Source organism: Oncorhynchus gorbuscha, unplaced genomic scaffold (genome assembly GCF_021184085.1).
Source record: "Oncorhynchus gorbuscha isolate QuinsamMale2020 ecotype Even-year unplaced genomic scaffold, OgorEven_v1.0 Un_scaffold_634, whole genome shotgun sequence".
Classification (NCBI taxonomy): Eukaryota; Metazoa; Chordata; class Actinopteri; order Salmoniformes; family Salmonidae; genus Oncorhynchus; species Oncorhynchus gorbuscha.
This window is the reverse complement of record NW_025745746.1, coordinates 324720-351281: the sequence shown is the minus strand read 5'-3', so window position 1 is coordinate 351281 and position 26562 is coordinate 324720. Positions and strand designations below refer to the sequence as shown.

The following is a 26562-nucleotide window of genomic DNA, read 5'->3' as shown; positions in this document are numbered from 1 at the left end:
GTTACTGCTCAGTGTGTTAATGCTGGTCTGTTACTGCTCAGTGTGTTAATGCTGGTCTGTTACTGCTCAGTGTGTTAATGCTGGTCTGTTACTGCTCAGTGTGTTAATGCTGGTCTGTTACTGCTCAGTGTGTTAATGCTGGTCTGTTACTGCTCAGGTGTTAATGCTGGTCTGTTACTGCTCAGGTGTTAATGCTGGTCTGTTACTGCTCAGTGTGTTAATGCTGGTCTGTTACTGCTCAGGGTGTTAATGCTGGTCTGTTACTGCTCAGGGTGTTAATGCTGGTCTGTTACTGCTCAGGGTGTTACTGCTGGTCTCTTACTGCTCAGTGTGTTAATGCTGGTCTGTTACTGCTCAGGGTGTTAATGCTGGTCTGTTACTGCTGGTCTATTACTACTAAGGGTGTTACTGCTGGTCTCTTACTGCTCAGTGTGTTAATGCTGGTCTGCTGTGTCACCAGGTGGACGAGGAACTAGAGGCTCTGCTGGAGAACGGGGAGGGTCTGTATGATGAGAAGGAGGTGGTGTCTCTCTGCAGGCTGATGGTCAGAGTGGAGACCATGGAGCAGAAACTCATCTGCCTCAAACTTATACAAGTAAGCACACCTATATATATTATATATATATACCACACATATATTTATAGGTCCTGGTCATTTATAGTGCACTATACTTATAGATGTATATATTTATAGGCTCTGGTCATTTATAGTGTACTATACTTATAGATGTATATATTTATAGGCCCTGGTCATTTATAGTGTACTATACTTATAGATGTATATATTTATAGGCCCTGGTCATTTATAGTGTACTATACTTATAGATGTATATATTTATAGGCCCTGGTCATTTATAGTGTACTATACTTATAGATGTATATATTTATAGGCCCTGGTCATTTATAGTGCACTATACTTATAGATGTATATATTTATAGGCCCTGGTCATTTATAGTGCACTATACTTATAGATGTATATATTTATAGGCCCTGGTCATTTATAGTGCACTATACTTATAGATGTATATATTTATAGGCCCTGGTCATTTATAGTGTACTATACTTATAGATGTATATATTTATAGGCCCTGGTCATTTATAGTGTACTATACTTATAGATGTATATATTTATAGGCCCTGGTCATTTGGGACGAACATTTTATTTCAGTTGCTTGTTTTATTTTGGTATCCCTCTGAATCAGTTTGTCACACGTGTATGTGACAAAATGTGATTTAATAAGTTGTTATATTGTGTGGAGGGTTTCTCTACCATAATGTTGACTTGGTGGTTGTGTATGAACAGGATACCCAGAGCCCATCCTGTCTGAAGCAGTTCCTGGACCATCACGGTCTGTCTCTACTGTGGATCTTCATGGTGGAGCTCTCTGAAGCCAAGGGCAACAGTGTCAACAACATCAAACTGCAGTTTCAGGTGACAATTAAATCCGTTCGGGGTCCAAAAAAATCTATATTTAATGTCGGTTGCTCATCCCTCCCACTTGTGATCATGACAACCATGATCACTGAATCTATATGAGAATGCACTTTAGAATAAACCAATTCCGATTGTTTTAATTCAAAGGGCCTAGGAATATCAAAACAAGGTGTGTGTGTTGTAACCAACTGAATATTCCCTGTGTCTCCAGATCATGAAGACCCTGTCAGCGCTGCCTATCTCCACTAAGAACATGTTGGAGGAGAGTCATGTCCTGAGCCTCATCCAGCGCTGGGCCCAAACACACTCCCTCCCCCGGGCCCCCGGGGCCGAACAGGACGGCTACTCCAGTGAGAACATGTCTCGCGCCCAGACCCCTCTCAACACTCCCGACGGCTCCTCTGCCTCCGTCGCCAAACTGGGCCCTGAGTTGGACAGCGACACTCCCAAACGGGCCGTTTACCGTCGCCTCAAGATCAGCGAGAACAGCCTGGACAGCGCCATGTCGGACGCCAGCAAGGCCTCTGACGGTAAGGAGGAGGAAGAGGAGGATGAAGAGGAGATGGAGGACGAGGAGGTCTCGCGATCTGAGCCTCCAGTGGAGAGCAGCAAACGGTCCATGACAGAGCTGGTGGTTGAGGTCCAGGCTCAGACTCCCACAACGGAGGAGCTGACAGAAGAGCCAATCACAGAGCTGGTGGTTGAGGTCCAGGCTCAGACTCCCACAACGGAGGAGCTGACAGAAGAGCCAATCACAGAGCTGGTGGTTGAGGTCCAGGCTCAGACTCCCACAACGGAGGAGCTGACAGAAGAGCCAATCACAGAGCTGGTGGTTGAGGTCCAGGCTCAGACTCTCACAACGGAGGAGCTGACAGAAGAGCCAATCACAGAGCTGGTGGTTGAGGTCCAGGCTCAGACTCCCACAACGGAGGAGCTGACAGAAGAGCCAATCACAGAGCTGGTGGTTGAGGTCCAGGCTCAGACTCCCACAACGGAGGAGCTGACAGAAGAGCCAATCACAGAGCTGAAGGAAACACCAGAGGAGGTGGTGGAGACCATGGAGATCACAGAACCCCAAGCGGAGAGCCAAGACGCTACAGATCAGGAGGAGGTGAATGAGAAGGGCGGTGACGAGGAGGTGAAAGACGAGAGGAGTGAGGGACAGAAGGAGAGCAGAGAGGAGGAGGAGGAGCAGCAGCAGGCAAGGCAGTCAGTGGAAGAGAGGGAGGTTGTGGCAGGAGAGCAGGCCAACGTGGAGGTCCAGGAATCATCACATATTCAGACAGAAGTTACTGAGACCCCTTCAGCGGAGCAGCCTTCCGAGGAGAAGGAAGAGGAGACCACCACAGCAGAGACTGGGACTGAAGATACAGAAAAGGCTCCAGGCAGCCAGGAACATCCAGGCCAGGTGGCCCCCGAGGGTCCCCCGGAGGTGGCCCCTGGCACTGAGGACGCTGCCCAGGTAGTGACCCCTGCCTCGGAGGCCCCTCCACCTCCCTCTCCGGTGGTCCCCGTGGAGCCTGCGGCGGTGGGGACACCCTCGCAGGATGAGGAGGATGGTGTGTCTGATGTAGAGAGCGAGAGGAGCCAGGAAGCTCTGCTCAGTGCTGTGGATATAGGAGACATGGCTGCTAGGCTGCTGGACAGCTGGAAGGACCTGAAGGCAAGGACAAACACTGATCAATAAATAAACGCACACACACACACACACAGAGTTTATTGTTATTTACATGTGTGCCGTGTGACTCATCCTTCAGGAGGTGTACAGGATCCCCAAGAAGAGCCAGGTGGAGAAAGAGATACACGGTAGGCCTCTGCCCCTCTCTCCTGCTCTTTCTCTCACCAGGTCTGTGTCAACACCTGTTACAGTGTCACGTTTTATTTTCAACAGTGCTGACAGCCTACCGTTGGTGTGAGGCTTTAACCTGTTTCCATTGTTCCACGTATACAGATCGTAGTCGAGACCGAGACGCCGCCCCGGCTCGCACCCCCTCCGGCAGCCGGGAACGTGAGAGGGAACGTGAGAGGGAGCGGGACAGGGACAGGGAGAGGGACAGGGAACGAGATCGAGAACGAGAACGGGACAGGGAGCGTGACCGGGAGCGTGACAGAGAAAGGGACAGGGACAGGGACTGGGAGAGAGACCGGGAGAGAGACTGGGACAGAGACTCTGAGAAGACACCCCGCAGCACAGAGAGACGGAGGAGACGTGCCTCCACCTCCCCACCGCCCTCAGCATACGAGAGGAGCAGCAGGAGACAGGAGGACCGGTAGGACTGGCTGGAACACCAACATGTAGACTGACTAGCTATGAATGATCACATGTCCTTGGACTGTAGGACTGGCTGGAACACCAACATGTAGACTGACTAGCTATGAATGATCACATGTCCTTGGACTGTAGGACTGGAACACCAACATATAGACTGACTAGCTATGAATGATCACATGTCCTTGGAAGGACTGGCTGGAACACCAACATATAGACTGACTAGCTATGAATGATCACATGTCCTTGGACTGTAGGACTGGCTGGAACACCAACATGTAGACTGACTAGCTATGAATGATCACATGTCCTTGGACTGTAGGACTGGCTGGAACACCAACATATAGACTGACTAGCTATGAATGATCACATGTCCTTGGACTGTAGGACTGGCTGGAACACCAACATGTAGACTGACTAGCTATGAATGATCACATGTCCTTGGACTGTAGGACTGGCTGGAACACCAACATGTAGACTGACTAGCTATGAATGATCACATGTGCTTGGACTGTAGGACTGGCTGGAACACCAACATGTAGACTGACTAGCTATGAATGATCACATGTCCTTGGACTGTAGGACTGGCTGGAACACCAACATGTAGACTGACAGCTATGAATGATCACCTTGGACTGTAGGACTGGAACACCAACATATAGACTGACAGCCAATGTCCACTGTAGGACTGGCTGGAACACCAACTAGACTGACTAGCTATGAATGATGTCCTTGGACTGTAGGATGTCCATTAGGACTGAATGATCACATGTCCTTGGACTGTAGGACTGGCTGGAACACCAACATAGCTATGAATGACATGACTAGGACTGGCTGGAACACCAACATGTAGACTGACTAGCTATGAATGATCACATGTCCTTGGACTGTAGGACTGGCTGGAACACCAACATGTAGACTGACTAGCTATGAATGATCACATGTCCTTGGACTGTAGGACTGGCTGGAACACCAACATGTAGACTGACTAGCTATGAATGATCACATGTCCTTGGACTGTAGGACTGACTAGACTGACTATGAATGATCACATGTCTTGGACTGTAGGACTGCTGGAACACCAACATGTAGACTGACTAGCTATGAATGATCACATGTCCTTGGACTGTAGGACTGGCTGGAACACAACAACTGATAGCTATGAATGACTTGACTGTAGGACTGGCTGGAACACCAACATGAATGACTAGCTATGAATGATCACATGTCCTTGGACTGTAGGACTGGCTGGAACACCAACATGTAGACTGACTAGCTATGAATGATCACATGTCCTTGGACTGTAGGACTGGCTGGAACACCAACATATAGACTGACTAGCTATGAATGATCACATGTCCTTGGACTGTAGGACTGGCTGGAACACCAACATATAGACTGACTAGCTATGAATGATCACATGTCCTTGGACTGTAGGACTGCATGGACTTTCTGAATCGTTCTAGAAAACTTCCACGGTTTTAGAAACAAAACTTGATGACTTTAGGCTCCTTTTCAAATTGCACCCTTTTCCCAAAGGTAGTGTACTGAATAGGGTCCCAGAGGGCTCTGGTTAAAAGTAGTGTACTATATAGGGAGCCATTTGGGACGCATACCAAAACTGTTGTTGACTTGTAGAAATGTCTGTTGTGTTGATTTCTGTAGACAGTAGTATTGACTGTGTGTTTCTAGGTTTGACCTGGCTAACAGCAGTAAGAAGATCCGTTCCATCACCAAGGAACGCACCAAGCTGTCCACAGAGGAGCGCAGGAAGCTGTTTGAGCAGGAGGTGGCCCAGCGCGAGGTCCAGAAACAACAACAACAGTTACAACAACATCAACAACAACAGTTACAACAACAACAGTTACAACAACATCAACAACAACAGTTACAACAACAACAACAACAACAGTTACAACAACAACAACAACATCAACAGTTACATCAACAGCGGCAGCAGCAGCTCCAGACTCTAGCCTACGATGCAGCCCTGACCTACAATACCAGCCCAGCTGGCTTCATCCACTACCCCCCCGGCTACCCCCTCCAGACCTATGTGGACCCCGTCAACCCCAACGCAGGCAAGGTGCTGCTGCCTACCCCTCCCGTGGAGCCCCTGGTCCCAGCCACTCTGGTCTTGGAGCAGACCCCTCCTCAGGCTCTGATCACCGAGCTGGGCATGACCTCTCCCTCCTCTACCTCCCAGCCCCCTCCAGTCTCCAACCTCTCCAGCATCTCCCAACACATCCACCAACCCACTAGGCCTCTGGAGCTCCACCCCGGCACCGCCCAGCAGTATGCCCAGCAGCCCAGCGTGGCGGGCCAGGACCCAGGTGGAGGCGTGCTGTCAGCCGTGTCAGCGCCCCCTCAGGTGCTTTACCTTTAGATTTCTCATCATTTTAATGGGGTTTTTATTTGATTTTTTTTTATTGTAAAGTGACTTTCGGTGTTTTGAAAAGCGCTGTAAATAACATTCATTATTATTCATGGCTCCAGAGTGCTGCCATTGGTCTCATTTTGGTCCCTTTGACTTGACTATGCGAGTAAACAGTTTTAATTGGCCGCATCGGTGCAAGTTGCAAATTCCGTCTGGTCCCCTAACTCAAAACGTCCTATATTATTGTTGTAGGTGTCGGCGGGCCAGGGGAGTTACGCCACGCTGTGGGACCCTACCACCCAGCAGGCTGTGACGGTACAGACCCAGGTAGCACCACAGTACCAGGTTGTCCCAGCACCACCTCCCACCCAGACAGCCATCTACTACCAGGGCCAGCCCTGTCAGACCATCTACAGTATCCCCACTGCCTATCCACAGGCTAACACACCTGTCCTGCAGGTAGGCACACACACTGCACAGTGTCTATGAACACTCAACACATATCGCCCTTCGTAGATAGAGGCTTTCAAACAACGCATGAAAAAATACCTGTTTCATGACTAGATCAGAAGGTCTCTCTCTGAGTATCTGTGTGATCTCTGTGTGATCTCTGTGTGATCTGTCAACCCTGTTCTGGCCAGGCCTACGCTGATCCGGCTGCCAACTACCTCCATGGTCAGCCGGTGTACACAGGTCACCAGCAAGGAGTGGTGGTTCAGCAGGGGGGTACGGTCACTACCATCGTCACCTCACAGACTGTCCAGCAGGTAAGGCCTCCAACCAGACCCAGACGCATGAACACTGATGAAATATATGCATTAATCGTTGTCCGTAGTTGTCTGTTAAAACTTCACACAAAGTCAATGACTTTCAGACGAGTTGCAGACTCACAAAGGTCGACATGTTGCGCGTCCTCTCGGTTGTCCATCATCCGTCAGTGGATGACTCTTAAACTAAACAAAAACATTGTCTCACTACCTCATACACCACATCTGTCTGGCCGTACCCTTCCCCAAGCTACCACAAGGGGGAGGCAGTGTATCAACGTGATAGTCGTCTTGATTCTTGTCCAGCAGTTTCATACTATGTTTTTTATCATGATGAAGGCCTCATAAACAGTTGTTTTATAACCACTAGAGGAGACTTCCTGCCTTTTCACCTGCCTCTTTTCCTCTGTGCAGGAGATGCCCAACACTCTGTTAGTCCCCAACAGTATGATAGACCTGCCCCCTCCCTCTCCTCCCAAACCCAAAACCATTGTCCTGCCCCCCAGCTGGAAGGTAGCACGGGACGGAGAAGGAAAGATCTACTATTATCACGTCATCACCAGGTAGGCTGCCCGGTCTCTGCCCCGGGTCTCTGCCCCGGGTCTCTGCCCGGGTCTCTGCCCCGGGTCTCTGCCCCGGGTCTCTGCCTGTCTGCTTTTGTAACTGTGTGTATCTGTCAGCTTGTCGGTCTGACTGCACATGTCTGACTAGCTCTGTGTGTCTGGCTGCGTTTGTCTGCCTGGAATTGTGTGTCTTACTGTGTATCTAACCCCTCCCTCCTACAGGCAGACTCAGTGGGATCCTCCCAGCAGCTGGGACGGGGTCAGTGAAGACTCTCACAGCTTAGACCACGAGGCTGAGATGGACCTGGGGACGCCCACCTACGACGAGAACCCCTCCAAGGTGACCTTTGACCCTGAAAACACACAGGCCAAGACCTTTCAAATGCATCCTTTCATCCTTATAATCATATAAGGTGATATAGTGATATAATCACTAGCTAGGTTTCCAATTGGTGACAGATGTCCAATTGGTGACAGATGTCCAATTGGTGACAGATGTCCAATTGGTGACAGATGTCCAATTGGTGACAGATGTCCAATTGGTGACAGATGTCCAATTGGTGACAGATGTCCAATTGGTGACAGATGTCCAATTGGTGACAGATGTCCAATCGGTGACAGATTCCATCCAATTGGTGACGAATATTCTAAAATCTGCATAAAAACCATTGTGTATTTTTCCCCCAGACATGTTTCCATCAAATTGACTTCTTGCAGATGAAAGGCTGTGTGTGATGACAGTGTACTTGGGGCGGCAGGGTAGCCTAGTGGTTAGAGCGTTGGACTAGTAACCGGAAGGTTGCAAGTTCGAATCCCTGAGCTGACAAGGTACAAATCTGTGGTTCTGCCCCTGAACAGGCAGTTAACACACTGTTCCTAGGCCGTCATTGAAAATAATAATTTGTTCTTAACTGACTTGCCTAGTTAAATAAAGGTTAAAAAAATACTTTTTGCGTTTTAAATCCAAGTGAAATGGGTTTCCGTCTCATTTTCAACTCTATTGATGGTCTTCTCTGGATGTTTATTGGAAAGGAGCATCAAGCTCATCACCCTGTGAAGTGAATAATTTATTTCATCTGCAGCCTAATAAACTGCAGGCGTTCCTGACCAGTCGTAGTGGGAGGACCACACAACATGTCATCACATGACGCATGTTCTCATGTCTCACGGTTGAATCAGATTCACACAGGACTAGTCAAATGTAGTGCACTGTCCAGGGACTGCGGTGTCATTTGTCCACGGGACTATGGTCATACATGGTCAGCAGAGTTCCATACAGTCTTTTAGGTCCGAGCCCCTAGTGTTGTGAGTCTAGGAGTAGAAACCCTGCTATAATATCCATTACATTGCCTTGTGGTTTTTGGACACGAGAGGTTTTTCTAATAGATGATGGTGTGAAAAACAGATCTAGTCTAACTCATCGGTGCGAAAGCAAAACTATTTGAGCTTGGTTTGCTTCCTGGAATGTCTGTGCTTGCGTGTAAAACATGATGATGGTGTTCCTCCCATCGGTTAATTGAAGATGTTGGAAAAGGGATTATTTTCAGCTGTGGTTCCTCTCCTGGGAGAGAAAATCACCCCCTCCGAAGGGCCTCTAGTCTGGAGTGTCATACAGAGGCTACATCCTAAAATGGCACCCTATTCCCTACATAGTGCACCACTACCCTATGCGTCCTGGTCTAAAGTAGTGCACTACATAGGGGTGAGGGTTCCATTTGAGATGTAGACAGACACTATACCGCTAGCTGCAGATGCAGTTGATTTGATGCAGTGAATCACATCTTTTAAAAAGCTTCATCAACATCTGAAGGTAAGGGTGAACTAGGTTTAGGAGCTGTTAAATCAACCCACACATCTTCATCAACATCTGAAGGTAAGGGTGAACTAGGTTTAGGAGCTGTTAAATCAACGCACACATCTTCATCAACATCTGAAGGTAAGGGTGAACTAGGTTTAGGAGCTACAAGATCCAACCCACACATCATTCCTGGTCCGCTCTGCATTATTTGGTGTTTTACGTTGTACACCGAGGAGATCTTTTCAGAATTCTACATGTGGAGTCTCAATTTGGTATTCGTCCCATTTTGTGAATTCTTGGTTGGTGTGCGGACCCCAAACCTCACAACCATAAAGGGCAATGGTTTGATCCAAGTATATATTTTTTTTAGTCAGATCTTAATTGGTATGTTGAATTTAAGTTCCTTTTGATGGCAAAGAAGGCCCTTTTTGCCTTGTCTCTCAGATCGTTCACAGCTTTGTGGAAGTTACCTGTGGCGCTGATGTTTAGGCCGAGGTATGTCTAGTTTTTTGTGTGCTCTAGGGCAACGGTGTCTATATGTAATTTGTATTTGTGGTCTTGGCAACTGGACCGTTTTTGGAACACCATTATTTTTGTCTTACTGAGATTTTCTGTCGGGTCCCAGGTCTGACAGAATCTGTGCATAAGATGTAGGTGCTGCTCTAGGCCCTCCTTGGTTGGGGACAGAAGCACCAGATCATCAGCAAACAGTAGACATTTGACTTCAGATTCTAGTAGGGTGAGGCTGGGTGCTACAGACTGTTCTAGTGCCCTCGCCAATTCGTTGATGTATATGTTGAAGCGGGTGGGGCTTAAGCTGCATCCCTGTCTTAGCCCATGGCCCTGTGGAAAGAAGGATACTGTCAACACCACAGGCCTTTTTGGGTTGGAGGGTTTGTATTTTGTCCTGTAGTTCATTCAATGTAATTGGAGAATCCAGTGGATTCTGGTCGTCTTTTAATAGTTGATTCTAAGATTTGTATTTGATCATGTATATGTTTTTGCTGTTCTTTGTTATAGAGCCAAAAGGATTGGAGAAGTGGTTTATCCACACATCTCTGTTTTTGGATAGATAGCTCTTTGTGTTGTTTCTTTAGCATTTTCCCAGAAGTGGTTAGATTCTATGCATTCTTCAATTACATTGAGCTGATTTCAGACGTGCTGTTCCTTCTTTTTCCGTAGTGTATTTCTGTATTGTTTTAGTGATTCACCATAGTGAAGGCGTAGACTCAGGTTTTCTGGGTCTGTTTTTGGTTGGACAGGTTTCTCAATTTCTTTCTTTAGTTTTTTTTTGCTTCATCAAACCATTTGTCATTGATGCTACTTTTCTTATGTTGTCTTGACAGTTTTGATTTGATAGGGAAGCTGAGATATACTGTTTGTTTTCTACTGCCAAGGTTACATCTTCAGTATTACATTTTGTCCAGGCAGTTGTCTAACAGGGGTTGAATTTACCTAATTGTTTTTTTGGTTCGGTTTCCACACTACTTTCCTTCCATCTGTAGCATTTCTTAATATTATTCAGTTGCCTTGGCTTTGATGCTTCATGATTGAGTATTGCTCTGTTCAAATAGACTGTGATGTTGCTGCGATCTGATAGGGGTGTCAGTGGGCTGACTGAACACTCTGAGAGAATGTGGGTTGACGTCAGTGATAAAGTAGTCTATGAGCTGTAGGTGTTCCTACCATAGGAGTCCCCTCGAAGCCTTCCATGGACTCTGTGTATATACCCAGTGTGTGACAGAGCTGCAGGAGTTGACCTGTTTTGTTGGTTAGATTGTTGTCGTTGTGCCTAGGGGGTTATATGGATGGGTAAGGGAATGCTGTCACTTCCAGGTAGGTGTTTGTTGCCACAAATTAGTACATGTCCCTAGGCCTGGAAATGGTTGATTTTCCCCCTCCAGGATGGAGAAGCTGTCTACATTAAAGTAAAGGTATTCTAGTAGGGGGGTATAGGTAGCACACAGTAGGACATTTTTCTCTGTTTAGTTCATTTCCTTTTGAATTTCTAGCCAAATATAAAATGTTCCTGTTTTGATTAATTTAAGAGAGTGAGTTAGGTCTGCTCTATACCAAATAAGCAAAGCCCCTGAGACCCTTCCCTGTTTCACACCTGGTAGTTTGGTGGATGGGACTACCAGCTCTCTGTAACCTAGAGGGTAACCAATGAGTCCATCTCTATACCGTGTTTTTTGTAGGATGACAATGTCTGTATTTCTTTAGTGAAGTTCCTGCTCTTTAGGCCAAAGGCAGATGACCTCAGGCCTTGGATATTCCAGGATGATATAGTGAAGGCTTTGTGTTCCATAAAGTGTCCAATGTTGTTAATCGTGTGGTTTGGCCTCAGACCAGTAAGTGTGAGCAGAACCTGCTGAGCATCTGGTACATGCCATTGGCTTGTTGAGGCCCTCTTTGTGGGAGTGGGGGCATGGGGTGGGCAGGAGTGGCATAGGTCTGATCTGAGGGGGCCTATATGGGTTGTAGGAATGGTTATTATGAATTTCTCCCTTGAGCTCTCGCTCGCTCGCTCTTTTCTGTCATTTGTTTCCCCTCTTCTTTGATCGTAATGGAAACCAGGTTTGTGGTTTCTTGGTTTAGCGTCTACGTACTGGGCCCTTTTGTCTCTGAGCTGAAATGTTTTCATATGTGTGTCTCCAGAGAGTGAGAGACCCTCTCTTTACGATGAGATGTCTCCATCTCTCTCTCTTTACGATGGGATGTCTCCATCTCTCTCTCTTTACGATGGGATGTCTCCATCTCTCTCTCTTTACGATGGGATGTCTCCATCTCTCTCTCTTTACGATGGGATGTCTCCATCTCTCTCTCTTTACGATGGGATGTCTCCATCTCTCTCTCTCTCTTTACGATGGGATGTCTCTCTCTCTTTACGATGGGATGTCTCCATCTCTCTCTCTTTACGATGGGATGTCTCTCTCTACGATGGGATGTCTCCATCTCTCTCTCTTTACGATGGGATGTCTCCATCTCTCTCTTTACGATGGGATGTCTCCATCTCTCTCTCTTTACGATGGGATGTCTCCATCTCTCTCTCTCTTTACGATGGGATGTCTCCATCTCTCTCTCTCTTTACGATGGGATGTCTCCATCTCTCTCTCTCTTTACGATGGGATGTCTCCATCTCTCTCTCTTTACGATCTCTTTACGATGGGATGTCTCCATCTCTCTCTCTCTTTACGATGGGATGTCTCCATCTCTCTCTCTCTTTACGATGGGATGTCTCCTCTCTTTGATGGGATCTCCTCTCTCTCTTTACGATGGGATGTCTCCATCTCTCTCTCTCTTTACGATGGGATGTCTCCATCTCTCTCTTTACGATGGGATGTCTCCATCTCTCTCTCTCTTTACGATGGGATGTCTCCATCTCTCTCTCTCTTTACGATGGGATGTCTCCATCTCTCTCTCTTTACGATGGGATGTCTCCATCTCTCTCTCTCTTTACGATGGGATGTCTCCATCTCTCTCTCTCTTTACGATGGGATGTCTCGATGGGATGTCTCCTCTCTCTCTTTACGATGGGATGTCTCCATCTCTCTCTCTTTACGATGGGATGTCTCCATCTCTCTCTCTCTTTACGATGGGATGTCTCCATCTCTCTCTCTCTTTACGATGGGATGTCTCCATCTCTCTCTCTCTTTACGATGGGATGTCTCCATCTCTCTCTCTCTCTTTACGATGGGATGTCTCCATCTCTCTCTCTCTCTTTACGATGGGATGTCTCCATCTCTCTCTCTCTTTACGATGGGATGTCTCCATCTCTCTCTCTCTTTACGATGGGATGTCTCCATCTCTCTCTCTTTACGATGGGATGTCTCCATCTCTCTCTCTCTTTACGATGGGATGTCTCCATCTCTTACGATGGGATGGTTTCTCTCTCTCTTTACGATGGGATGTCTCCTCTCTCTTTACGATCTCCTTCTTTACGATGGGATGTCTCCATCTCTCTCTCTCTTTCTCTCTCTCTCTTTACGATGGGATGTCTCCATCTCTCTCTCTTTACGATGGGATGTCTCCATCTCTCTCTCTTTACGATGGGATGTCTCCATCTCTCTCTCTTTACGATGGGATGTCTCCATCTCTCTCTCTCTTTACGATGGGATGTCTCCATCTCTCTCTCTCTTTACGATGGGATGTCTCCATCTCTCTCTCTCTTTACGATGGGATGTCTCCATCTCTCTCTCTCTTTACGATGGGATGTCTCCATCTCTCTCTCTCTTTACGATGGGATGTCTCCATCTCTCTCTCTCTTTACGATGGGATGTCTCCATCTCTCTCTTTACGATGGGATGTCTCCATCTCTCTTTACGATGGGATGTCTCCATCTCTCTCTCTCTACGATGGGATGTCTCCATCTCTCTCTTTACGATGGGATGTCTCCATCGATGGGATGTCTCTCTCTCTTTACGATGGGATGTCTCCATCTCTCTCTCTCTTTACGATGGGATGTCTCCATCTCTCTCTCTCTTTACGATGGGATGTCTCCATCTCTCTCTCTCTTTACGATGGGATGTCTCCATCTCTCTCTCTTTACGATGGGATGTCTCCATCTCTCTCTCTCTTTACGATGGGATGTCTCCATCTCTCTCTCTTTACGATGGGATGTCTCCATCTCTCTCTCTTTACGATGGGATGTCTCTCTCTCTTTACGATGGGATGTCTCCATCTCTCTCTCTTTACGATGGGATGTCTCTCTCTCTTTACGATGGGATGTCTCTCTCTCTTTACGATGGGATGTCTCTCTCTCTTTACGATGGGATGTCTCTCTCTCTTTACGATGGGATGTCTCTTTACGATGGGATGTCTCCATCTCTCTCTCTTTACGATGGGATGTCTCCATCTCTCTCTCTTTACGATGGGATGTCTCCATCTCTCTTCTTTACGATGGGATGTCTCCATCTCTCTTTACGATGGGATGTCTCCTCTCTTTACGATGGGATGTCTCCATCTCTCTTTACGATGGGATGTCTCCTCCGATGGGATGTCTCTCTCTCTTTACGATGGGATGTCTCCATCTCTCTCTCTTTACGATGGGATGTCTCCATCTCTACGATGGGATGTCTCCATCTCTCTTTACGATGGGATGTCTCCATCTCTCTCTTTACGATGGGATGTCTCCATCTCTCTTTACGATGGGATGTCTCCATCTCTCTCTTTACGATGGGATGTCTCCATCTCTCTTTCTCTCTTTACGATGGGATGTCTCCATCTCTCTCTCTTTACGATGGGATGTCTCCATCTCTCTTTACGATGGGATGTCTCCATCTCTCTTTACGATGGGATGTCTCCATCTCTCTTTACGATGGGATGTCTCCATCTCTCTTTACGATGGGATGTCTCCATCTCTCTTTACGATGGGATGTCTCCATCTTTACGATGGGATGTCTCTTTACGATGGGATGTCTCCATCTCTCTCTTCTTTACGATGGGATGTCTCCTTTATGTCTCTCTCTCTTTACGATGGGATGTCTCCATCTCTCTTTACGATGGGATGTCTCCATCATCTCTCTTTACGATGGGATGTCTCATCTCTCTCTCTTTACGATGGGATGTCTTCATCGATGGGATGTCTCCATCTCTCTTTACGATGGGATGTCTCCATCTCTCTCTCTTTACGATGGGATGTCTCTCTCTCTTTACGATGGGATGTCTCTCTCTACGATGGGATGTCTCTCTCTTTACGATGGGATGTCTCTCTCTTTTACGATGGGATGTCTCTCTCTTACGATACGATGGGATGTCTCCATCTTCTCTCTTTACGATGGGATGTCTCCGATGGGATGTCTCTCTCTTTACGATGGGATGTCTCTCTCTTTACGATGGGATGTCTCTCTTTACGATGGGATGTCTCTCTCTTTACGATGGGATGTCTCCATCTCTCTTTACGATGGGATGTCTCCATCTCTCTCTCTTTACGATGGGATGTCTCCATCTCTCTCTCTCTTTACGATGGGATGTCTCCATCTCTCTCTCTCTTTACGATGGGATGTCTCCATCTCTCTCTCTCTTTACGATGGGATGTCTCCATCTCTCTCTCTTTACGATGGGATGTCTCCATCTCTCTCTCTTTACGATGGGATGTCTCCATCTCTCTCTCTCTTTACGATGGGATGTCTCCATCTCTCTCTCTTTACGATGGGATGTCTCCATCTCTTTTTTTATGATGGGATGTCATTGGCCAATAAAAGCAATAGCTCAAGGACCATTTCCAACATGTCTTGATAGTGGTGCCTGTGTCTGTCTCTGTCTGTCTCTACTGACCAGGACCTGAAATGATAACCACTGAGTTTCTGACACCACTTAAATGTTATTTTCCCCAGCTCTGTTGACCCCTGATAATAATTTGGTGTTTTGGTTAGAGCGCTTTGCATCCCACCTGGAAAATAATCTAGGTTAAACACTGGCTCATAAAGTGTTCTCTTATCAGTCTGAATGCTTCTCCCTGGTACTCTCCGTGGGCACACCACCCCTCAGGATGCACGAAGGAGAACTGTGTGGGGGGGGCCATCAACTGTCTACTGCCTGTCTCTGGGGGGGGGGCATCATCTGTCTACTGCCTGTCGCTGGGGGGGGGGCATCAACTGTCTACTGCCTGTCTCTGGGGAGGCATCATCTACTGCCTGTCTGGCTACTGCCTGTCTTGGGGGGGGGCATCAACTGGCTACTGCCTGTCTCTGGGGGCATCAACTGGCTACTGCCTGTCTCTGGGGGCATCAACTGGCTACTGCCTGTCTCTGGGGGGGGCATCAACTGGCTACTGCCTGTCTCTGGGGGGGGCATCAACTGGCTACTGCCTGTCTCTGGGGGGGGCTAGGGGGCATCAACTGGCTACTGCCTGTCTCTGGGGGGGACTGCCTGTCTCTGGGGGGGGGCATCAACTGTCTACTGCCTGTCTCTGGGGGGACTGCCTGTCTCTGGGAGGGCATCAACTGTCTACTGCCTGTCTCTGGGGTTGGGGGAGGGAGGGCATCAACTGTCTACTGCCTGTCTCTGGGGGGCATCAACTGTCTACTGCCTGTCTCTGGGGCTGGGGGGTGGGAGGGCATCAACTGTCTACTGCCTGTCTCTGGGGCTGAGTAGGGTGGGTACTGTTAGCCGGAGAGGGAGCCCTGCCTTTATCCTGGCAGGATATCCCTGCTTTGTGTGGCTCCCTCCTTTCCTGTTGGAGGGGGCTGGTGACCAGGTGTGGCCTGCCTGCCTTCCCCACTGGCCTTGAAGTCCAGGGCCTCGGCTCAACACCTGCCATGTTTCATCCATGGTCTCCATGCTGTGGCTGATACAGCCTCACTTCCTTTGATCTGGGCCTTTTAGCTCCAAGAAATGGCTGCCGCCTGCTGCTGTCTGCCACAGCTGAGAAAATGTCAGTAGCTATAACCCAGACAGACTGCTAGGCGATCGTTTAGATGAATCCACGGCCGAACTAAGCTAGTCAAACGAAACGTGACTGTTCTATAGACTGACATTTTCCTGACCTCTCTCTCGTGTGTGTGTGTGTGTGTGTGTGTGTGTGTGTGTGTGTGTGTGTGTGTGTGTGTGTGTGTGTGTGTGTGTGTGTGTGTGTGTGTGTGTGTGTGTGTGTGTGTGTGTGTGTGTGTGTGTGTGTGTGTGTGTGTGTGTGTGTGTGTGTCCACAGTTCTCTACTAAGACAGCAGAGGCAGACACATCCAGTGAGCTGGCCAAGAGGAGCAAGGAGACATTCCGGAAAGAGGTGAGTCAACGTCCATATCTCAGTCTTCCTGTGATTCCTCCTCTCCTCACCTCACCTCCTCAACTACACATGGCCAACAGTATGTGCATACCTGCTCATCGAACATCTCATTCCAAAATCATGGGCATTAATATGGAGTTGGTCTCCCCCTTTGCTGCTATATCAGCCTCCACTCTTCTGTGAAGTCTTTCCACTCGATGTTGGAACATTGCTGCAGGGACTTGCGTCCATTCAGCCAAGAGCATTAGTGAGGTCGGGCGCGGATGTTGGGCGATTAGGCCTGGCTCGCAGTCGGGGTTAAAATTCATCCCAAAGGTGTTGGATGGGGTTGAGGTCAGGGCTCTGTGCAGGCGAGTCAAGTTCTTCCACAACAATCTTGACAAATAATTTCTGTATGGACCTCGCTTTGTGCACGGGGCATTGTCCTGCTGAAACAGGAAAGGGCCCTCCCCAAACTTGCCGCAAAGTTGGAAACACAGAATTGTCTAGAATGTTATTGTATGCTATAGTGTTAGGGTTTCCCTTCACTGGAACTAAGAGATCTCGCCCAAAACATGAAAAACAGATCCAGGCTATTATTCCTCCTCCACCAAACTTTACAGTTGGCACTATGCATTGGGTGGGACAGGTAGTGTTCTCCTGGCATCCGCCAAACACAGATTCTTCTGTCTGACTGCCAGATGGTGAACTGTGATACATCACTCCAAATGACACTTGGCATTGCACATGGTGATATCCAGCCAACTTGCCACAACTGTGGGAAGCATTGGAGTCAACATGGGCCAGCATCCCTGTGGAACTCTTTCGACACCTTTAAGTTGTCTGAATGGACAAGTTAAAAAATAACAATATCAAACAATTAGTCTACTCCGATCAGAAAGGGATGGAAAGTGTCTCCGGGATGAGATGTTTTACTCTCGGTCCTACCGGTCTCTGCAGAGCTTATCAGAGTATAATTATAGTAGGCTTGCGTTGAGTGGTCTTTCAATTATGTATTTATCAGATGTTGTTTTTTTGTTTAGCAAAACTGCGTTTGCACATTTGACAAGTGACTAAAAAAGCTACAAGTTAATGTCAAGCCCATCTGACTATGACTGAGATACGTGGTCGTTCCACCTAGCTATCTTCAGATGAATGCACTTTTAAGTGGCTCTGGATAAGAGTGTCTGTTATTAAATGACTGAAATGTAATGAATGTCATCTCTACACGATCGATTTGACCTCCTATTTCCTGTGTTTAGATGTCACAGTTCATTGTGACCTGCTTGAATCCATTCCGGAAACCAGACTGCAAACTGGGACGCATTGTCAACACCGAGGATTTCAAACACCTTGCCAGAAAGGTAGGGGGGGGTTGTGTGTGGAAAGCGATCATTTGGATATTTGTATTTTATTGTCTCAAACCATGGAAAACATGAACCTCTCCCAACAGTCAGAGTATTGAATTAAAGTCCTGGATAGCAATTAACTTCAAAGGATTAAGGTTTTCCCCTTCACATCTCACTAAAGCTCTTCCCCCAGACCAGAACTAAACGCCTGAACCTTCAGCTCACACTGCTTCTGCTTGTATCCCAAATGGCACCCTATTCCAAAGTAGTGCACTATGTATTGAAAATGGTGCCATTTGGGACATTCTCTCTCAATGCTCAGCCTGCATTCCTTTTTTCAAAGGGCATAAAGCTCTGTTTTTCCCCCTCAAGTACTTTTGAGTGTTTCTCTGGGTTGACAACCACAACTCGCTGGGGACTTGTTTAAATGGAGTGCCATTTGGACACACTAGTACTCTTGAGCACATGGTCACAATAAACAAAAGAGAGGCCAAGTAAACTGGCATGTTCACATTTTTATTTAATACCGTGCAGAACAAACCCTTAAAGCAGAACCTCTTAAACTAGAGCGCTAGCTAACGTTTTGGATTGACTCGTTTTATATAGAAAGCTGAGATTTTTGGGACGCAGCCCTGACATTTGACTGTCTACATTTTTAGGAGGAGAACAAAGCTCATGAAATGGATCAGTCAGAATGAAAGCATCATCTCTTCACAATGTGACCTAACCTCCATTCTTCCTTATGATGGAGTTAGTTTCACTTTTGTTGTTGCAGGGTTGTAAAATTCTCATAACTTTCCAGGTTTTCCAGAAATCATGTTTGGAAGATTCATGGAATCAGGATGGAATTAGCAGAAGATCCTGAATCCTCAAACCAGGATTCTAGAAAACTTGGGAATTATGGGAAAGTTACCCATTACCGATGTTGTTGTCAGGAGAAACATCTTCCTTGTCTCCCCCTTTCTATTCCTCCAGCTAACTCACGGCGTGATGAACAAGGAGCTGAAGTCCTGTAAGAACCCAGAGGACCTGGAGTGCAACGAGAACGTCAAGCACAAGACCAAGGAGTACATCAAGAAATACATGCAGAAGTTCGGCAACATCTACCGGCCCAAAGAGGACACTGAGCTGGACTAACACTGAGTCTGACTGGAGGAACAGAACGGGGATCAAGACTTGAAAATATGATTAGGATACAGTTGTTTGGGGCCCACAAACGGTGAAAGGAGACACACTGAAACCCAGATTAAAGTCAAGTCACGCTGGGAAACTGAGCTGTGGAGGTGGGATCACTCCAGACACATATTTATGTTGACTAAGACTGTGTCTTAAACTGATGCCTTGAAGGCTTGCCGCCGGGCCCACTAACTAATGGGAGGGGACTAGTGGGAGGGGGGCGAGAATCATGACGAGGAGGGAGGTGTCTCCCAAGGGGCGGAGGCTCCAGGTGAAGTGTCCACAGAGAAGTGTGCGACACCTAGTCTGCGTCTCAACTAGCACCCTATTCTCTGTGCCCTATGTAGGGAATAGGGTGCTGTTTGGCACTCAGACCCAGAGAGGGGTGCTACATTGACCTATAGTGTCACTATCATGTTAGCTTTCTACATTTTTTTCCAGTTTAACTTTCTTACCTAACTAACAATGTTTTCAAATCTTATCTACATATTCTCTCTAGAACTCTTCCTCCTCTGTCTGAAAAGGATTCATGAAAGAGTCAGACATACCATCATTTTAAAATGCTCTTCAATGTTTTTCCACTGTTGGGATGTTGCTGTATGAAGTCCAGCAGTGGCAATTAACTGGTCAAAATGGATCTGTGTAAAGAAAGACAAAATCGCTGTTTGTCCATATGACTGGCTTTCCCCTGGTGCACCCGCCCGCCACACCCCCAAGCCAGCCATTGACTCGACTAGGGTATCTGGTGCCCTCCTTGCCTTCAGACCACAATCCTCCGGAGCCTCTGTTGTTATATGAATGCTTGATGGAGGCTGGGTTCGGTCCGGATGGAGGCTGGGTTCGGTCCGGGTGGAGGCTGGGTTCGGTCCGGGTGGAGGCTGGGTTCGGTCCGGCTGGAGGCTGGGTTCGGTCCGGCTGGAGGCTGGGTTCGGTCCGGCTGGAGGCTGGGTTCGGTCCGGCTGGAGGCTGGGTTCGGTCCGGATGGAGGCTGGGTTCGGTCCGGATGGAGGCTGGGTTCGGTTCTATCGTGCTGACTGGTGTACTTATGGGAATTCCTCCATGGCTACTTACCAAATAGCACCCTATTCCCTAAAAAGAGCACTACTTTAGACCAGGGCCCATAGGGGAATCCCAGAGTGCACTACTTTAGACGAGAGCTCTATGTAGGGAATAGTGTTCATTTGGGACATAGTCCATGTTCCAATGCTCCCTCCTTGAGTACATGTTTTTTTTATATACAAAAATTGAAGAATGAACTTTATTATGAAGCTTGTTCTCTTCAGTGGGTCGGACGGACGGACGGACGACTTGGTGGTGAATAAGGAACAGCAGGGGACGGGGTTACTGATCAATGTTTTTGTCTTTAATTAACTTGTACTATGAAGTGAACAGGATTTGGATGCTATCAGACACATGATGCTTATGTGTCAGTCAGTCTGTCCCTCGTTCCGTTTCGACCCCCCTCCTCCACAATGGGGTGTGGCGTGGTCATTTTAACTTTTTTTTTTTTTTTTTTTTTACTATTATAATTCCTTTAGATGGGCATCAGAGGCGCCTGTGCTGTCGTCTTGTTGCTACACAAGCTGTTTTACTCCTTAGTCTCCGGGGTAACAAGGTTTGTGTCCTGTCGTCAGGGTTACCGGTTCATAGGCTTGGGGTTGTTAATCCTTTAGGTAACTCTCACACCACCATTTAAATTGCATTAAAACCATGTTCAAACACATGTATTATAGTGCTTTATATGTGAATATATTGAGAAATAGTTTGAGAATGTTTAGGTAAGGTGAGTCTTTGTGAAAGGATGGACAGTTGGTCCGTGATATAACCTGTCAATAGCCTGGTGTCAGTATACCAAACGCAGGTGAATGAAGGGGGGGGTTCGAGGTGAGTACCCCTGTCTGCTCCAGCAGCTCATATCAACACCTCCTTCCTCTGTAAGCTAAAGCCAGGATTCCACCTATTCACAGCCTCTTGTTTGAATTTTATTTTATTTTGGTGGTGGGGGTTGCAGCATTTTTCTGTTTTGTTTGTTTTGAGACTTTTTTTTTTTTTTTTTTTTTTTTGTACAAAGAGTTTCACCCCAACTCTACTGTAAGTACTGTGCAAGCACATTGTCATACTGAGTGTACAAACATTTTAAAAGAAAAATAAAGTTTTTGTAAAAATGTGTATTCCATTTTCAACTTGCACACTATTGAAATATTTCTATAGTTTACCCAGAACCAAATGAGAAGTACCTCCACTACATGGTTAGACACCCAGTAGTGCACTGCATATACCACCCAATCCCCGTTTCACTGTGTACTTACCCCTTCAATACAGGGTGCATATGGAGGGACAGGCTGGCTACATCCCAAATGGCAGCCTGTTCCCTATTTAGTGCACTACTTTTGACAAGATGTAGATGACCTGTTTACTGATTTTGAAATATGTATGCGGAACAAAAACATAAATGCAACAATTTCAAATATTTTACTTAGTTACAGTTCATATAATGAAAACCATTCATTAGGCGCTAATCTATGGCTTTCACGTGACTGGGAATACAGATATGCATCTGTTACAGTGGCAGTCTGTTGTTGACTATCTGGGGGAGCACTTATTTTTCATGAGCATGGCCTTATTTCTATTCCAGCATATTGGATGACTGTCATTCATATTCCATTCACCCAGCTCAATGTAACATCGATAGGTTTAGGCTACTACACGATAGTCAAATGTTCCCTGTACCCATCATGAGGTTGCTACAACCTAGTCAATGAATGAACGTTTTCAACACAGGTCAAGATAAAAATGTAAGATGACAGTGACACATGCAATACAGCCTTGCACACTCTTGCCTGCTTCTAGCTGATCTACAGGGAACATGCTTTTACACCTGCATTGTTTGCTGTTTGGGGTTTTAGGCTGGGTTTCTGTACAGCACTTTGAGATATCAGCTGATGTACGAAGGGCTATATAAATAAATTTGATTTGATTTGATTTGATCTAGGGTTTAATCATTAGTCCAACAGTTGCAAACGAGAGTTTTCTATTGGACAAATGCATGGAATTTGTATCCTTGTTTCGTTTGCTTTCGTTTAAGAAACGTTTTTCAACAGAAGAGGCGGAATGAATACACCACTGATCACGCATAAACACAGTTCAGTGTTAGAGCAGCCACGTATTCCCTCTCAACCTTTTCCCTTCGTTTATGTGACCAGACGAAAAAAACTTTCTAAACCAAACCAAGTCATAACCGCTACACACAACCTACATTGCTGTCCTCCTATCAGCTAAAGTAATGTCCTAGTCAACAGCTAATAGATCTAATCTAATGCGTTAGTAAACCCGCTACAATCATGTAGTAACGTCACACCGGCGGTCCAGTGGCAAAAACTGAATACAACTAAAACTTTACCTTGACTTGGAATAGATCCAGTGTTGTGTTGGGTAGCCATAGCCAGCTAGCTAACATAGCATCCCTCTGTCATAGCCAGCTAGCTAACATAGCATCCCTCTGTCATAGCCAGCTAGCTAACTTAGCATAGCATCCCTCTGTCATAGCCTAGCTAACATGCATCTCTCTGTCATAGCCAGCTAGCTAACATTAGCATCCCTCTGCCATAGCCAGCTAGCTAACATAGCATCCCTCTGCCATAGCCAGCTAGCTAACATAGCATCCCTCTGTCATAGCCAGCTAGCTAACATAGCATCCCTCTGTCATAGCCAGCTAGCTAACTTAGCATCCCTCTGTCATAGCCAGCTAGCTAACATAGCATCCCTCTGTCATAGCCAGCTAGCTAACATAGCATCCCTCTGTCATAGCCAGCTAGCTAACTTAGCATCCCTCTGTCATAGCCAGCTAGCTAACTTAGCATCCCTCTGTCATAGCCAGCTAGCTAACTTAGCATCCCTCTGTCATAGCCAGCTAGCTAACTTAGCATCCCTCTGTCATAGCTAGCTAGCTAACATAGCATCCCTCTGTTTGAGCAGGGTGTTTTAGTAGGCTAAACTAGCCAGCTGCATTTGCTAGTTAAGTGAAACTGAAAGTGAAAAAGAATGACACTAGCTCTCTTGCTTCTCCTTCATTTTTTAAGAAATTAATTTGTTGACAACTGTTAAACTATTTTCTTTCTCTCTTTGAGTCAACTACTCACCTCATTTTATGCACTGCAGTGCTAGCAAGCTCTAGATTAATTGTCTGATACTTTGATTGGTTGGGCATGTCAGTTCATACTGCAAGATCTCTGATAGGTTGGAGGACGTCCTCTGAAAGTTGTCATAATTACTGTGTAAGTCCATGGAAGGGGGTGGGAGCCAAGAGCCTTCTAGGTTTTGTATTGAAGTCAATGTACCAAGAAGAGGACGGAAGCTAGCTGTCCTACGGCTACACCATGGTGCTACCCTTACAGACTGCTGTTGAGGCTGCTGTAGACAGTCATTGCAAACAGTGTTTTAATCGTTTGGTGACGTGAATATATTTAGTGTAGTTTTTTATCTAAAAAGGTCAACTTTTTCAATGTCTTAACATTTTTATGAAATTTGCTGAGGATGGTCCTCCCCTTCCTCCTCTGAGGAGCCTCCACTGATCTGTTGGTCCCAGATACCATTTTTTTTAAACGATAGGGGCGTGGATCAGAAAACCAGTCAGTATCTGGTGTGACCACCATTTGCCTCATGCAGCACGGCACATCTCCTTCGCATAGTCGATCAGGCTGTTGATTGTGGCCTGTGGAATGTTGTCCCACTCTTCAATGGCTGTGCAAAGTTGCTGGATATTGGCGGGAACTGGAACATGCTGTCGTACACATCGATCCAGAGCATCCCAAACATGCTCAATGGGTGACATGTCTGGTGAGTATATATGTCTGGTGAGTGTGTGTGTATATATATATATATATATATATATATATGGTGAGTATATAATTTTCAGCTTCCAGGAATGGTGTACAGATCCTTGCGACATGGGGCCGTGCGTTATCATGCTGAAACATGGCACGACAATGGGCCTTATGATCTCGTCACGGTATCTTTGCATTCAAATTGCCATCAATAAAAATGCAATTGTGTTCGTTGTCCACAGCTTATGCCTGCTCGTACTATAACCCCACCTCCACCATGGGGCACTCTGTTCACAACAGCAAACCGCTCGCCTACACAACGCATGGACATGTAGTCTGCGGTTGTTTTCTTAAACCACGTTTAACCACGTTGGAGGCAGTTTATGGTAGAGAAATTAACATTCTATTATTTGGCAACAGCTCTGGTGGACATTCCTGCAGTCAGCGTGCCAATTGCACGCTCTTTCAAAACTTGAGACATCTGTGACATTGTGACGTGTGACAAAACAGAACATTTTAGAGTGGCCTTTTATTTATTGTCCCCAGCACAAGGTGCACCTGTGTAATGACCATGCCGTTTAATCCGCTTCTTGATATTCCACACTTGTCAGGTGGAATGATTATCTTGGCAAAGAGGAAGTGCTTACTATCAGAGATGTAAACAAATTTGTGCCAAATTATGGAACATTTCTGGCAGAAAGCCTCTGACTTGCATCCTAAATGGCACCCTACATTTCAAATGGGACCCATAGGGATCTGGACAAAAGAAGTGCACTATATAGGGAACAGACCCTTATGGTCCTGTCTTAAAGAAGTGCACTGTATCGGGTCCCCCCTCACCTCCATCCCACTCTGAGTTAATGTGCATTCCACAGCCCCATGCCTGTGTGCTCCAGACCGCAGTTAAGCTGGAGTGTCTGGTGTCCATGACGACATAGAACGCTGCCTGCCCCGGGCCCTGCTAGAGAGAGACGCAGGCCTGCTCCCACTTAGAGCACAGAGTAAAGACAGAGAGAGAAATCATGGAACGCTGCCTGCCCCGGGCCCTGCTAGAGAGAGACGCAGGCCTGCTCCCACTTAGAGCACAGAGTAAAGGCAGAGAGAGAAATCACGAACAGATTTCAGCTGAGGACAGAGTGAGTAGAAGTCGTGGAGGGGGTTGGGATGGAGGGGGGAGGGAGCAGGAATCTCAAGGAAAGGGAAAGCATATCTTTAAAAAAAGGTTGAGTGAAGACTTATCTAATACTGTGTCTGTCCTAACCCCTTTAAATACCCCCCTAATACTGTCTCTATCCTAACCCCTTTAAATACCCTCCTAATACTGTCTCTATCCTAACCCCTTTAAATACCCTCCTAATACTGTCTCTGCCCTAACCCCTTTAAATACCCTCCTAATACTGTCTCTGTCACAACCCCTTTAAATACCCCCCTAATACTGTCTCTGTCACAAACCCTTTAAATACCCCCCTAATACTGTCTCTGTCCTAACCCCTTTAAATACCCCCCTAATACTGTCTGTCACAACACCTTTAAATACCCCCTAATACTGTCTCTGTCACAACCCCTTTAAATACCCCCTAATACTGTCTCTGTCCCAACCCCTTTAAATACCCTCCTAATACTGTCTATCCTAACCCCTTTAAATAAATACTGTCTATCCTAACACCTTTAAATACCCTCCTAATACTGTCTCTATCCTAACCCCTTTAAATACCCTCCTAATACTGTCTCTATCCCAACCCCTTTAAATACCCTCCTAATACTGTCTCTGCCCCAACCCCTTTAAATACCCTCCTAATACTGTCTCTGTCCCAACCCCTTTAAATACCCTCCTAATACTGTCTCTGCCCCAACCCCTTTAAATACCCTCCTAATACTGTCTCTGTCACAACCCCTTTAAATACCCTCCTAATACTGTCACAACCCCTTTAAATACCCTCCTAATACTGTCTATCCTAACCCCTTTAAATACCCTCCTAATACTCTCTATCCTAACCCCTTTAAATACCCTCCTAATACTGTCTCTGCCCCAACCCCTTTAAATACCCTCCTAATGTCTCTGCCCCAACCCCTTTAAATACCCTCCTAATACTGTCTCAAACCCTTTAAATACCCTCCTAATAACCCCTTTAAATACCCTCCTAATACTCTCTATCCTAACCCCTTTAAATACCCTCCTAATACTGTCTGAAACCCTTTAAATACCCTCCAATACCCTCCTAATACTGTCTCAAACCCTTTAAATACCCTCCTAATACTGTCTCTGTCCCAAAACCTTTAAATACCCTCCTAATACTGTCTC

The 26562-nt window shown here is 46.5% G+C and overlaps 1 protein-coding gene across 1 annotated transcript in view; it reads left to right on the top strand.

Moving 5' to 3' along the window:
* The window catches only part of setd2 (SET domain containing 2, histone lysine methyltransferase), a 44919-nt gene extending 23313 nt beyond the window's left edge, over positions 1-21606 (top strand). Inside the window, exons 12-24 of the mRNA XM_046334981.1 lie at positions 461-595; positions 1305-1433; positions 1648-3099; positions 3194-3242; positions 3388-3706; positions 5398-6076; positions 6335-6541; positions 6724-6849; positions 7264-7412; positions 7635-7752; positions 16859-16933; positions 18175-18276; positions 19237-21606. Coding sequence (XP_046190937.1) covers positions 461-595; positions 1305-1433; positions 1648-3099; positions 3194-3242; positions 3388-3706; positions 5398-6076; positions 6335-6541; positions 6724-6849; positions 7264-7412; positions 7635-7752; positions 16859-16933; positions 18175-18276; positions 19237-19398 — 3702 coding nt within the window. The 3' untranslated portion in view covers positions 19399-21606. The remainder of the gene's footprint in view (positions 1-460; positions 596-1304; positions 1434-1647; positions 3100-3193; positions 3243-3387; positions 3707-5397; positions 6077-6334; positions 6542-6723; positions 6850-7263; positions 7413-7634; positions 7753-16858; positions 16934-18174; positions 18277-19236) is intronic.
* The last annotated feature ends 4956 nt before the right edge of the window (positions 21607-26562 follow it).